The sequence below is a fragment of the Lethenteron reissneri genome, chromosome 24, assembly GCF_015708825.2.
Source record: "Lethenteron reissneri isolate LAM-NWPU_2019-01 chromosome 24, ASM1570882v1, whole genome shotgun sequence".
Classification (NCBI taxonomy): Eukaryota; Metazoa; Chordata; class Hyperoartia; order Petromyzontiformes; family Petromyzontidae; genus Lethenteron; species Lethenteron reissneri.
In genome coordinates, this window is record NC_083802.1 from 1,527,516 (window position 1) to 1,541,765 (window position 14,250).

General features: G+C 56.0%; 2 protein-coding genes across 3 annotated transcripts; both read left to right on the top strand.

The window, feature by feature from the left end:
* The first annotated feature begins 3 nt into the window (after nt 1-3).
* LOC133346395 (myeloid zinc finger 1-like) lies at nt 4-4,514 on the top strand. The gene is made up of 5 exons (XM_061557919.1): nt 4-107; nt 1,195-1,698; nt 2,075-2,218; nt 2,594-2,743; nt 3,298-4,514. The coding sequence occupies exons 2-5, from the start codon at nt 1,215-1,217 to the stop codon at nt 4,023-4,025; spliced, it is 1,506 nt and encodes a 501-aa protein (XP_061413903.1). The 5' UTR covers nt 4-107; nt 1,195-1,214; the 3' UTR covers nt 4,026-4,514.
* A 2,471-nt stretch (nt 4,515-6,985) lies between these two features.
* LOC133346397 (zinc finger protein 500-like) lies at nt 6,986-11,710 on the top strand. 2 transcript variants are annotated; one of them, XM_061557922.1, is made up of 3 exons: nt 6,986-7,043; nt 8,948-9,438; nt 9,893-11,710. In XM_061557922.1, exons 2-3 carry the CDS (start codon nt 8,961-8,963, stop codon nt 10,513-10,515), a joined length of 1,101 nt encoding a protein of 366 aa, XP_061413906.1. In that variant the 5' UTR covers nt 6,986-7,043; nt 8,948-8,960; the 3' UTR covers nt 10,516-11,710. The 2 variants fall into 2 exon arrangements, with proteins under 2 accessions (XP_061413906.1, XP_061413905.1); XM_061557921.1 differs by lacking the exon at nt 6,986-7,043 and having other exon boundaries at nt 8,808-9,438.
* Nucleotides 11,711-14,250: the final 2,540 nt, after the last annotated feature.

The window sequence follows — 14,250 nt, forward strand, 5'->3', positions numbered from 1 at the left end:
CACTTCCGCGTTCCTCCCCCACGGGGCACAGAACGCGGCCGGTCACCACAGTCACCACCGCTGCGGGTTCCCGTCGTCCCGTGGCGGGTCACCGCCAGTAGCCCGAGGTGAGGGACCCGCGGGGACTCCCGGGACCCCGGGGTGTGTGGGGGACCTCCCGGGGTGTGTGGGGTGGCTCTGGGGGGGGTTGGAGGTGCAGGCGGCCGCTGGGCCCCGACGCAGCCTCGGTGTCGCCTGATCGCGCTGCCGCTTTGGGAGTCGCCCTTTGCTTGGTTTCGAAAGGCCACGACGGCCCTCCCGTTTCCCGGGTGATTAAATCGCCACCCACGGCCCCCTCAACTGGCAATACGTAATACACAGGGGACACAGACACACGGCTACACAGCTACACACAGAGACAAGCAGAGACCGCTAGACGCAGACACGCAGAGACACCTAGACACAGACACGCAGAGACACACAGAGACACGCAGACAGCTACACACAGAGACACAGCTAGACACAGACACGCAGAGACACAGTTACACACACAGAAACACAGAGACACAGACTTACAGAGACACAGTTACACACAGACACGCAAATGCACAGCTACACAGAGAGACAGTTACACACTCGGACACGCAGAGAAACAGTTACACACACAGGCACACAGAGACACACAGACACAGTTACACAGACACGCAGAGACGCAGTTACACACAGACACACAGAGACACATTTACACACAGACACACAGAGACACACAGAGACGCAGTTACACACAGACACACAGACGCAGTTACACACAGACACACAGAGACAGAGACACAGAGACACAGTTACACACAGAGACACAGTTACACACAGAGACACAGCTACACACAGCTACACACAGCTAGACACAGCTCCACACAGAGACACAGTTACACACACAGACACAGCTCCACACAGAGACACAGCTAGACACACAGTCACGCGCAGAGACACAGCTAGACACAGAGACACACAGAGATACAGTTACACACAGAGACACAGTTACACACAGCTAGACACAGAGACACAGTTACACACAGAGACACAGCTACACACAGAGACACAGCTACACACAGAGACACAGCTACACACAGAGACACAGTTACACACAGAGACACAGCTACACACACACTGACACGGAGACACACAAAGATACACTGGTCCTTATGCCCCCCACAGGTCCCTGATTTCCGTCGCCGATGGCTTCGGTGGCCGTGGCCGTGGCGGCCGTGGCCGTGGACCCGCGCGCGGACTTCCCCGCGTGGCTGTCGGCCCAGGGCATGAAGCTGCCCTTCGCCCAGGCCATGGAGCGGGAGCTGGGGATCGGCGACTACGAGGACCTGCTGGCGTGCGCCGAGGACGCGCAGGTCACCCTGGAGCTGCTGGCCACGGCGCGCCAGCGCCTGCCCTTCGCCCTCTACGCCGCCCTGCGCCGCGTCGTCAAGACGGCGGCTGGGGCCTCCTCCTCCTCCGCCGCCTCCGTGGGGCCCGCGGGGGGGTCCCCACGGGGCCCCCCCGAGTGGCCGCTGCACGAGGCCGCCCAGCCCGGCCTGGCCGCGCTGCTCGAGGCCATCGTGGCCACGCTGCAGACACTGGGACACGAGCTGCTGCAGTCGGCGCTCAGGTTCAGCCGACTCGACCAGGCGCTGGGACCCGGGGACGGCGCTGGGATCAGCCCTGAAGGTGTGCGGGGTCCTCTGTACCACGTGCAGCACCAGCAGTAGTTGTAACAGCACCAGCAGCAGCAGCAGCAGTACTCGCGTCACCAGTCGTCGCAGCACCATCACAACATTCAGCTCTGTCAGCGGCTCAAGGGCCAGTTTGTATGGTCATTGAATTTCAGAGCTGTGGCTGCTTGTGCTAGATGTAGTTGTTGGCCCTGCTTCTGGGTGCTGGTCATATATGGGTTTTAGACCAAGTCCAATATCCCCTGGAACCCAGGCTTGCTCCCAGACATGGAACCCAGCACTGGCCATCTCTTTACCCTAGGCTTGGCTTGACAGAGGGGTTGGCCATGATGAGTTTTGTTTCCAGCCTTCTCCGTTCCCTTCTCCCGCAGAGAGAATGGAGCGGCACGAGGCCGACCTCAGCGATCCCTTGGCGGAGGAGCCGAGGCCCCTGGGTGGCGACGCGCAGCTGGAGCCGGGGCCCGGCAGCCCCGCCACGTGGGGCGGCATCGTGGTGAAGAAGGAGCGCCCAGACGGTGAGGAGTGGAGTACAGACTGGGCTGGGCTCACACACTGGCAGTGATAGGCAGCCTGGCCAGGAGGTTTGCGTGCAGGCGCTCTTCACTCCTGCTCACAGACGCCACGACTGTAATGGACGTCGCAAAGCTGTCCTAGCCATGTGGCCAGGAGGTTTGCACGGAGGCGCTCTTCACTCCTGCTCACAGACGCCACGACTGTAATGGACGTCGCAAAGCTGTCCTAGCCATGTGGCCAGGAGGTTTGCACGGAGGCGCTCTTCACTCCTGCTCACAGACGCCACGACTATAATGGACGTCGCGAAGCTGCCATAGCCGTGTGGCCAGGAGGTGCCAGCACAGCAGTGGATTGAGTCTGTCTGTGTGGCCCTGCAGAGCTAGAGGAAACGGGGTCCCTGGCGGATGAGGCCCTGGGGGAGGCTCTGCTGGAGGAGGGAGTGGGAGGAGTGGAAGAACTCAAAGGAGAGGACCAAGGAAGCTGGAGGGAGGAGCCGCCAAGCTCTGAATACCAGTCGCAGTACCCAGGTGAGCAGTGGTGAGCATCCAGTTTGATGCCTAAGCATCACTTTGCTTTATATTATATTCAGACAATGCTGTACGTTATACGAGTAATGGGCATATAAAAATGACTCTGGCCAAGACGTTAATTGTTTTTTTACCCTTTTATCTGGAAACTAAACTGACACCTTTTTTTACAAGGAGTCATGTTTGCATAGACCACAATACCTGCAGTCATAATGCAAACAAAAAACATAACTCTGATAATGTATGCACTCTTAATTTGGAGCTTTCGTGACTGCAGGAATTATTCTTTGGTTCTTTCGGTTAGACGTGACTTAACCGAAAGAACCAAAGAATGTATGCACTGTCCTTGAAGTTGATTGGTCCACACCCGAGACAGCTTTCCTTAGGGCCTAGTCTCACATGGTGTTGGCCAAGACCTTAAGCTGGTCAAACTGCAACTCAGGTTTCCCCCACCACGTACCTGCCTTCGACGTGAAGCTGTCGCGTGGGCATCCATGAGTTTGAGATGACTGCATGTGACGTGAGTGATCACGGCCTGGCACTTGCACCCCCAGGTGCCGTGCGGAAGCAGAGGGCCATGGAGCTGGCACCGCTGCCGTTTCAGACACATGGCCTGCAGCAGCACAAGCGTTCTGCGCTCAGCCTCAACGGGAACAGTGTCTGCACGTGGCCGTACGCGACCGGTGGCGGCGGCGGCAGTGACGCGTCGTTGTGGATGGCAGTACCTCCAGATGGCACCACGCCGCCCATTATGCCACCCCCGCTGGGCCCCGTGCCCCCCGCGGGTCTCCATTCGGCACCACGCGGTGCCCCAGGCGTCCCGAACCCGGAGAAGCTGGCGCGATTGCGGTGCCGGCACTGCGGGAAGGCCTTCCGCAGCAACGCCGACCTGGTGCGGCACGTCCGTGTGCACACGGGCGAGCGGCCCTACGTGTGCGGCATCTGCGGCAAGCGCTTCAACCAACCGGGGCCCCTCTCCACGCACCGCCGTGTGCACACCGGTGAGCAGCCCTACGGCTGCCTGGTGTGCGGCAAACGATTCTCACAGGCGTCCGGCCTGCACCGCCACCAAAAGACGCAGCACGCCCTGGACGTTGCACGTGGCCCAACCAGCCTGCCTGTCCCGCTGACAGGCCCCATGGGCCTGCATGACCCTCTGATGGACCCCACGGGTTTGCACGATTCTTTTACAGGCCCTGCGGGGCTGCATGACTCTCTAATAGGCCCCAGCGGTCCACCTGACTCGATGACGGGTCACACCGTCCCGCAAGACTCTCTCTGACGAAGCCCACACGGTCTTCACATTGCGTGCGGCCTCGCGTGGACGGACTGGTGTCCGTGTGGGCCGTGAGTTTGGCTCGGTTCTAAGCTCCTGGATCACGGCGGTTAAGAGTGGAGGTCATGGAGTCATGGATTGTGGTTGTAGGGGTCACTGCAGGTGCTCGGTCGGAGTTTGGGAGCCTCAGTTTTACAGGAATTGAGAAACACTTCAGCAAAACAGGGAATACAGTAACAATTACTGTCGCATCGATTGGGCACTGCTGGTGTAATTTGATACATTTGACTTGTTATGGCTATTTTAATTGTGCCTTGGGTGTTTTTTGCTGGGGGTTTTTGTCACTCATTTTATTTTCGTGGGTTTTGTGGACGAGCAGAGTGGCTCCAAGTGACGGGTTCAGGTCCCATTCATACGCGTTTGAAACCGTTGAAACGTTTTCATTTACAGTTTAGAACTTGAGTCAAAAGTTATTAAATTATATTATCGACAGAACTTTTTGCCGTCTTGTTTGTTATTTGCCCATTCTTGTCGGTCTCAAATCCTTCTTTGGTCTTTCCTCCCAATACTTTAGTTTTTTTAAGTCAATGGAAACCGCGCCTCGCCGTCGCTGAAAATCCACAGTGAAGTGGGAAGGCAGCCAGGCCGCTTGCCGTCGCCTTACATTGCCCAAGCTTTTGCAGTCCTCTATTCATGAAGATGTTTTCAGCCAATGGCAATGGGCGTTTATACAATTTATTATATTGTGCCCAATGATGGCATCACGTCACAGGGTGAAGATTCCAAGCGGAAGTCGCCCACGGGACGGTGCGACATATTTGAGAATGTAAAGGAACATCCTTCGCCTTAGAGTAATACGTGTCGTGCCATGCACGTGGTAAACTCGTGAATTTCCATTGGTTGTCGCTGCGCTCCTCCAACACCGCTCACTCTCAACCGCCCTGGTCCCGTCATGGCAGTGTGGAATTTCCCTCCACTTGGAAATGAGCGCCGCCCCACGGCAGCCACCGACGCAGAGCTCCCCGAGCACGAATATGATGCGTACCCATCGCTCATTAGCATATGCAAATGAGGCTTAGTGAACACAATCTTGATTTGAAGCTTTCGTGACTGCAGGAATCCACACTGTCTGGTTCTTACGGTAAAGTCACGTGGATAGATAAAATAATAAATAATGAAATAAAACGACGTTTCGGTCGCAACACAAGCATCCGTCTTCAGGTGCTAGAGGAAGGGCCTTTGCTATTGATGCCCCCAGGGTCTGGAATGCCATCGCCAATAAACTGCAACTTGGATCACTACCCGTGAGATCTCAAAACTGCTCTAGAGTTTACACTATGGGGACCTCATTTGCCAGTAAAAATATGATAATTGGTTCTTTACCCTTCTATCTGGCAACAAAACTGACACCTTTTTGCAAGGAGTCATGTTTGCATAGACCGCAATACCTGCAGTCATAATACAAACAAAAGAACATAACTCTGATAATGTGCACTGTCCTTGAAGTTGAATGGTCCACACCCGAGACAGCTTTCCTTAGAGCCTAGTCTCATATGGGTTGGACCAGATGACGCCAAAAGGCGCATTTTGGCTCTAAGGAAAGCTGTCTCGGGTGTGGACCATTCAACTTCAAGGACAGTGCACATTATCAGAGTTATGTTCTTTTGTTTGTATTATGACTGCAGGTATTGCGGTCTATGCAAACATGACTCCTTGCAAAAAGGTGTCAGTTTTGTTGCCAGATAGAAGGGTAAAGAACCAATTATGCTCTAGAGTTGTACACCCCTAGCTGACACTGCTGCTATTCAGTGGCTTGAAATCAAATGTTTCGCTCCGGATGACCGCTGCAAAGTATGATCTTGTGTTTTGATAATAGTGTGCTGATCTTAAAGGTGCTTTGACAATTTTTGATACTCCTACTGATACTCCTGCTGTTATGGAGTGACTCATGCAACCAGCTATGGCTGCAAAGTTTGATAGTACATGTTATGTATATCGTTTATTGTCAAATTTCAATCACAGTTGCTGTGATCACTGTTGCATTGCTTTTATAGTTTTATTTTGGCGATTTCGAAAACGTTTTGGTTTAGCCATATTTGTTTGTTGTAGCACAGAGTTAGACTGATAACTTTAATTTAAATTGTCTTATGGTTGTTATTGTTTGACTTGCATCCCACTGGGGTTTTTGCACACAGCATTGATATACGGTGCTTTTTCTGGAAGACTGCTGTTTTTTCCTGGATTTTTCTGTTTGCGTGTAGTCACTTTGAGATGTTTTCTTGTTCATGTTTTTGTTTGTTGCGGTTGCACCCGATTCAAGAGCCGAATGGCTCACAGGGCTTTACCAAATAAATGAAACTAAACTGAAAAATTATCTGCTGTTGTGGCTTTATACCGGCACGGGAGGGGAGAGGGAAGGAGTTTGTCTGTGGGAGTTCACAGGGGAGAGGGGGGAGAGTTTGTGGCGTGCTTGAACGGGTGGGGCTCGAGAAATTAGCAAGTAAATGGACTTGTAGTACAAGTCGTAATCGGACGACGACAACCGGGTGGGTGAGTGAACATCAGAGCAGTTAAAACTTGACGTGGTTTCATATTCTTGGATCTTTCGGTAAAGTCACGTAGAAGGGAAATAATAAAATAATACGAATTCTAATGTTTTATTTTTATTATTTTGTTATTTCCCTTCTCCGTGACTCTACCGAAAGATCCAAGAATATGAATCCCTGCAGTCACGAAAGCTTTAAATCTTAACTTCACGTGGTTTATCCAATGATCGCTCAATCGGTGGTTGTGGGGTGGGGGTTACGCCGAATCGCGTTTTGACGCGGCCTGGCCACCGTAGCGTGAATCGCCGCACACGCGATTCACTCGGCATGTCGAATCCTAAATCGATTCCTCCCACCGGTCTTTCACCATGGAGATTGAGGAATCGATCCCGCCAATCGAAAAACTTCGAACATACAAATCGGAATCGAAACGCGGAGTTCGGCGCGGAGGTTTGTGAAGCTGAGGTTCTTTGAGCGGGTAAGGTCGCCACTCGCTCACCTCGCTCTTCCAACCTGACCCCCCCCCCTACCCTGACCCCGCTCCCCCCTGCCCTGACCCCCCTCCCCGCTCCCCCGACCCTGACCCCGCTCCCCGCCCCCACTACCCTGACCCCGCTCCCCCCTACCCTGACCCCGCTCCCCCTACCCTGACCCCGCTTCCCCTACCCTGACCCCGCTCCCCCTACCCTGACCCCGCTTCCCCTACCCTGACCCCGCTCCCCCTACCCTGACCCCGCTCCCCCCTACCCTGACCCCGCTCCCCCTACCCCGACCCCGCTCCCACCTACCCTGACCCCGCTCCCACCTACCCCGACCCCGCTCCCCCTACCCCGACCCCGCTCCCACCTACCCTGACCCCGCTCCCCCCTACCCCGACCCCGCTCCCCCTACCCCGACCCCGCTCCCACCTACCCCGACCCCCCTCCCCGCTCCCCCTACCCTGACCCCGCCCCCCCTACGCTGACCCCGCTCCCACCTACCCTGACCCCACTCCCACCTACCCCGACCCCGCTCCCCGCTCCCCCCTACCCTGACCCCGCCCCCCCTACGCTGACCCCGCTCCCTCCTACGCTGACCCCGCTCCCCCTACCCCGACCCCGCTCCCACCTACCCCGACCCCCCTCCCCGCTCCCCCCTACCCTGACCCCGCCCCCCCTACGCTGACCCCGCTCCCCCCTACCCTGACCCCCCTCCCCGCTCCCCCCTACCCCGACCCCGCTCCCACCTACCCAGACCCCGCTCCCCCTACCCTGACCCCGCTCCCCCCTACGCTGACCCCGCTCCCCCTACCCTGACCCCCCTCCCCGCTCCCCCCTACCCTGACCCCGCCCCCCCTACCCTGACCCCGCTCCCCCCCTACCCTGACCCCCCTCCCCGCTCCCCCCTACCCTGACCCCGCTCCCCCGACCCCGCTGCCCGCCCCCCCTCCCCTGACCCCCCTACCCTGACCTCGCTCCCACTACTCTGACCCCGCTCCCCCCTACCCTGACCCCGCTCCCCCCTACCGTGACCCCGCTCCCCCTACCCCGACCCCGCTCCCCCCTGCCCTGACCCCGCTCCCCCCTACCCTGACCCCGCTCCCCCTGCCCTGACCCCGCTCCCCCCTGCCCTGACCCCGCTCCCCCACTACCCTGACCCCGCTCCCCCCTGCCCTGACCCCGCTCCCCCACTACCCTGACCCCGCTCCCCCTACCCTGACCCCGCTCCCCCCTGCCCTGACCCCGCTCCCCCACTACCCTGACCCCGCTCCCCCCCCTACCCCGACCCCGCTCCCCCCCTACCCCGACCCCGCTCCCCCCCTACCCCGACCCCGCTCCCCCCTTACCCCGACCCCGCTCCCCCCTACCCCGACCCCGCTCCCCCCTGCCCTGACCCCGCTCCCCTTACCCCGACCCTGCTCCCCCTACCCTGACCCCGCTCCCCCCTGCCCTGACCCCGCTCCCCCACTACCCTGACCCCCCTCCCCCCCTTCCCCGACCCCGCTCCCCCCTGCCCTGACCCCGCTCCCCCCTGCCCTGACCCCGCTCCCCCACTACCCTGACCCCGCTCCCCCCCTACCCCGACCCCGCTCCCCCCTGCCCTGACCCCGCTCCCCCTACCCCGACCCTGCTCCCCCTCACCCTGCTCCCTTCTCCCCTGATCCCGCTGCCCCTTCCTAACCCTGCTATCCCCTCCCTTCAACCCACTCCCCCCTCGCCTTTCCCTGGTCCCCCCTCTCCTGACCCCGCTGCCCCCTCTCATGACCCTGACACTTCCTGACCCTCCTGACATGCTCCTCATGCTTCTCATAGCTGTTGCCTCCTGCTGTTCCTCCTCATCGTGAAGCAGGAAGTGAATGATGGTGGAGTCTGTGCCAAGCAGCGAGCGTCTCTGTCTCCGCAGACGTCAGTTGACGATGGCGGTGACCTTGGCCATCCCGGTGACCTTGGCCATCCCGGTGGCGGTGCCGGCGGCGCCGGACCCGCGCGCGGACTTCCCCGCGTGGCTCTCGGCCCAGGGCATGAAGCTGCCCTTCGCCCAGGCCATGGAGCGGGAGCTGGGGATCGGCGACTACGAGGACCTGCTGGCGTGCGCCGAGGACGCGCAGGTCACCCTGGAGCTGCTGGCCACGGCGCGCCAGCGCCTGCCCTTCGCCCTCTACGCCGCCCTGCGCCGCGTCGTCAAGGCGGCCGGGGCGAGCGTGGGCACCGCGGGGAGCCAAGGGGCTGGGTGGCCACTGCACGAGGGTGCCCAGCCCGGCCTGGCTGCGCTGCTCGACGCCATCGTGGCCACGCTGCAGACGCTGGGCCAGGAGCTGTTGCAGTCGGCGCTCAGGTTCAGCCGACTCGACCAGGCGCTGGGACCCGGGGACGGCGCTGCGATCAGCCCTCAGGGTGCGCGGGCTCCCCTGTACCACGTGCACTCCGTCTGTGGCCGGGCAACATCGGGAGAAGCAGCGCCAGTAGTGTTAGCAGTGGCATCAACATGACACCTGACTCTTGCTACATTATCGAGATCACTGGAACCCGGGCTGTCTCAGCGATCAAACTGGAATTGGTCATCTCATGCTTCATTTCCACGGTCACTGGCATTGACCTGGGAGAAAGCATGTGGCTCAATATGAAAAGGGAGCAACAGGCATGCTTAGCAACTTGCTTTGTGATGATTTTGTGCTGTAAGACTGCAGTGGGAATCCAGGCTGAGCCCACCAGCCCGGCTCAGAAACCAGCTCACTTCCTAGTGGGCATGAACCTATAGCATCTGTGGCCCAGGTCGCTCTCAGGTTAATAAAGGGTTTGGTGCTTTTGATGAGATTTGCTCCCTGCCCCCCGTCCCCTCCTCCCGCAGAGCGGTCGGAGCGACAGGACGCCGACCCCATCGACCCCCCGGCGGAGGAGCTGGGGCCCCAGGATGTCAACACGCAGCTGGAGCCGGGCATCGGCAGCCCCGCCGCGTGGGGCGGCGTTGTGGTGAAGATGGAGCGCGTCGATGGCGAGGAGGCGGACTACGGGCTGGGCTGGGGGCGGTCGGGGTCGCACGCCGGCGATGAGATGCTCGAGCAAGAGATCCTGCGAGGAGCCGGTCTTTACGCGCCTCCCACGGATGACGCCCTGCCCTCGACTCTGGTGCTGCCGGTGGATTTTCCCACGGGACGCCGATTGGCGGAGCACGACGTCCCGACGGGCGCTAGCCCCGAGAAGTCGGAGCGGTGGCAGTGCTGGCACTGCGGGAAGGCGTTCCGCAAGAAGTCTGACCTGGTGCGCCACGTGCGCGTGCACACGGGGGAGCGGCCATACGCGTGCGGCCTGTGTGACAAGCGCTTCAACCAGCCCGGCACGCTGTCCTCACACCGGCGCTTGCACACCGGCGAGCAGCCGTACACGTGCCTGGTGTGTGGCAAGAGATTCTCACAGACGTCTGGCCTCAACCGCCACCGCAAGACGCACCACGTCCTGCCAGATTCGTTCTGATGAGCACCGCTCAGGCCTGGCTCTTTTGAAGCCTTGCATGGACCACCAAGGGTGCATATGAGCATTGATCCCAGCCTGGTGTGTGTGTGTGAGGTGTTGTGTCCGGCCCCTGTAATGAAACGGAGTTGACCCTCTTGAACTCGTGTATGTGTTCACAGCCGCATGTAATCCAAGTGGGGTTTTCTGTTTTTGGGCCACATGTGGAGAACTTGTTTGGCGGGCATCTTCAAGAGTTGAGGGACAAAAATGCTCAGCACTCGGCACAACTCGGACAACCACACTGGGAAATGACCCCCGTTTGGTGCTGGGGTCAGGGTCACGGTGGTCGTGGTTATGGTGGTTTGCGTCGCAGAGGTCGAGTTTGTTGATGTGCGGGCCCCCGGGGTCTCCGTTTGACAGAACCTGAGAGATGGTGCGGCAAGACTGCGAACACCTCATAGTTGGCGTTAAAAAAAACCCAACATGTTTGTCAATAACGCTGTGGTCGCGAAAGGAAAAATATAGTAGGTGACGTTTCAGGCATTGGCCCTTTTCATAGCACGTAAAGGTAACAGTTACTGTTACCTCGCTACTGATTTACAAGGCCATTTGGTAAACTCACTTCTCCACCGCTGTTATTGTACCATGTTAGTCATGGGGGGTTTATTTTTGTAAATTGTAACACGGTTGATTTTGATGTTTCGTTATTGCAGTTCATTTGATTTGATTTCACACGCGACGAGAATTGGAGTGGCGCACAGCCGATGTCTAGTCAACGCGTAAGACATTGCGGCGACGGTAACGGACAGCCTAGGATGTCTCCACTTTCACCATCGCTTAAGTAGGCACAGGACCCACCGAGGGAAGGAGTTTCAAGTTGAATTTGTTTAACCCAGGGTGCGAGAACTCGAAGAGACCAGGACAGAGTCTCGTTTGCAAGCGTTGACCCGGGTCACCAAAATGACAAAACGAAAACAATAAAAATCGGAACAAAAAGAAACTGCATCGCATAATGAGGAATCTGAACACATCACAATTTGGAATCAACGTTACTGTAAATATTAAATTCTCTGCAGCACAAATCGGCTCAGGCAGATCACCAGGTTGAACACCGTGCAAATAAAACTAAGTAACAGAAACATTCAACAGTTATACGGTGTAAAGCTTTCGTGACTGCAGGGATTCATCTTCTTGGTTCATTCGGTAAAGTCACGTAGAAGGGAAATAATAAAATAATAAAAATAAAACATAAAATAATTCTCACGACGTTTCGGCCACAACGCAAGCAGCCGTCCTCAGGTGAAGAACAGGTCTGTCGGAAAGAATGACGCTGTCTTTCCGACGCTGTCTTTCCGACAGACCTGTTCTTCACCTGAGGACGGCTGCTTGCGTTGTGGCCGAAACGTCGTGAGAATTATTTTATTATTTTATTTTTATTATTTTATTATTTCCCTTCTACGCGACTTTACCGAAAGAACCAAGAAGATGAGTTATACGGTGGTTATAATACTAATATGTAAACAAACATACGTTAAAATCCTGCGATGGACAGTCATGCTTTCCCACACCTCTGATTAGCACGGTTGATTACGTATGATGCGAAAGAAGTTCATCATACAGAGGTGTGTTGCTTTTCAAGTTAAAAGCCGACGGAGCCACTTGTGATTTGGGAGATTGGATTCTAGAAATACGGTTTTTCCTGCTCTAGCAGAGGATGAGTGGAAGAAATGAAGCGTTGTGGGGCATTCGTTTACGATAGCCGAGTTGAAATCGCGATTAGATTTTGTTTTTAGCAATAAACTAAGGTGAGAGATTCAAATAGAAACGACTCTACTCTACTATTTATACTTTTTATTTTATTGTACCAGCTAAGAGCCACTGAGCTCTCAGCATTTTTTCAGAAGTATGCCTAGCCACATGAAAGCTCAACGAAGTGGCGTCACATCACGTGGAAATTTACAGCAGCCAAACACTCGAAACGCATGCTGCTAAATGTGGAGGGAATAACCAGAGGACCCGGAGAAAAATCACGAGACCACGGGGAGAGAGACACGCAAACCTGGCGTCAGGGTTTGGATCGAACCCACGACCTGCATACCAGGCGAAGTCGTTAACATCTCGCCACCGTGTCGCCTATCTCGCTTATCTCGCCACCGTGAGCCACTGAGGCACCTCCCGCCACTGCAACAGTGGTTGTCCTATGATTAGACTCGCCTCCGCCATGGGAATGTGGAATTGACACCACTTGCTCAGGGCTGCAAACAGGAATTGGGAACTGCGTCAGTGCCCATTTGAACAGGAAGTCGACAACTTTTTTAAACACATTCCTGCGGAGGGAGCTGGTAGGAACGTTGGGTTGCTCGGTCAATGGCCAGGGTCAACGGCGGCGTGGTGTATTCCGCAAATATGCCCGACTGTGAGGGCGGGCACAAGCCGGCGTGAGTAGGTTAAATGTTGAGTTTTATAAGGGCACCACGGGGTGACCAGCCCCTCCCCACCCAGCCCCACCCCTCCCACCCAGCCCCTCCCTGTGGGCTGGTGTAACCAGGAGGTTCCTACCAGTATTATCATACACTATGGGAACCTCATTTGCCAGTAAAAATATGATAATTGGTTCTTTACCCTTCTATCTGGCAACAAAACTGACACCTTTTTACAAGGAGTCATGTTTGCATAGACCGCAATACCTGCAGTCATAATACAAACAAAAGAACATAACTCTGATAATGTGCACTGTCCTTGAAGTTGATTAGTCTCATATGGGTTGGACCAGATGACGCCTTTTGGCTGTCTCGGGTGTGGACCAATCAACTTCAAGGACAGTGCACATTATCAGAGTTATGTTCTTTTGTTTGTATTATGACTGCAGGTATTGCGGTCTATGCAAACATGACTCCTTGTAAAAAGGTGTCAGTTTTGTTGCCAGATAGAAGGGTAAAGAACCAATTATCAGTATTATCATGTCAATGAGCTTGAATTGGTAACCAAAAACAAGAAAACAAAAACGACACGGGTGGGTGAGTGAAAATCACAGCGGTTAAAACTTGACGTGTCTTATCACGTCCTTCTGATGATTGCTCAATCTGAATCCATCTTCTCGATTAAAGTTTTGTCTGTGTTTGTATATCTGGATGGCTTCATGAACAAATCTCTGATGGTAGCCCGAGGGTTTGCAGAGCACCTTGGTAGACCTTTTATTATTATTTTCTATCTACGTGACTTTACCCAAAGAACCAGAGAGTGCCTGTTTTTATTTGCCAGAAAGGGTAACATTTTTATTTAGTTTAGTTTTTTTTCTTGTTTAAGGGCTTCAGGACTCGGAAAATGGGGGGAGGGGGCGAGAAAAACCGCCCGGCTCCCTCCACTTCCTCGCCCTTCAATTAGCCGCTAATTATCATATCGGTCATTTGCATAAGTTTACATATATGCAAATGAGAGTTGATTACCAATCATCACAGCACGTGGGCTGGGGAGGGGGGGGGGGAATCGCGGAATCGCGACGCGCCAACCGACCACCCGAATCGATTCGCCCACTCCGGCCAACTCCTCGGCGCGTCGATTCGCGTGGGCGACGTCGATTCCCCACGGTGTGACCGGAGCCGCGGAAATCGATCCGCAATTTAGTCGATCGCCAAAGGAATCGGAATCGAATTTGCGGCGTTCAGGGCGGGGGCGCTTGCGCTCGAGGTGAGGACTCGTGGTGACCCCCCCTCCACCCCCCCTCCACCCCCACCATCCCTTCCTTGTGCCTGTAGA

Coding starts and splice junctions, on each gene's coding strand:
- LOC133346395 (XM_061557919.1), top strand. CDS start 1,215: ATGGCTTCGGTGGCCGTGGCCGTGGCGGCCGTGGCCGTGGACCCGCGC. Junction 2,219..2,593: donor GAAGAAGGAGCGCCCAGACG/GTGAGGAGTGGA, acceptor GTGGCCCTGCAG/AGCTAGAGGAAACGGGGTCC. Junction 2,744..3,297: donor ATACCAGTCGCAGTACCCAG/GTGAGCAGTGGT, acceptor TTGCACCCCCAG/GTGCCGTGCGGAAGCAGAGG.
- LOC133346397 (XM_061557921.1), top strand. CDS start 8,901: ATGATGGTGGAGTCTGTGCCAAGCAGCGAGCGTCTCTGTCTCCGCAGA. Junction 9,439..9,892: donor CGCTGCGATCAGCCCTCAGG/GTGCGCGGGCTC, acceptor CTCCTCCCGCAG/AGCGGTCGGAGCGACAGGAC.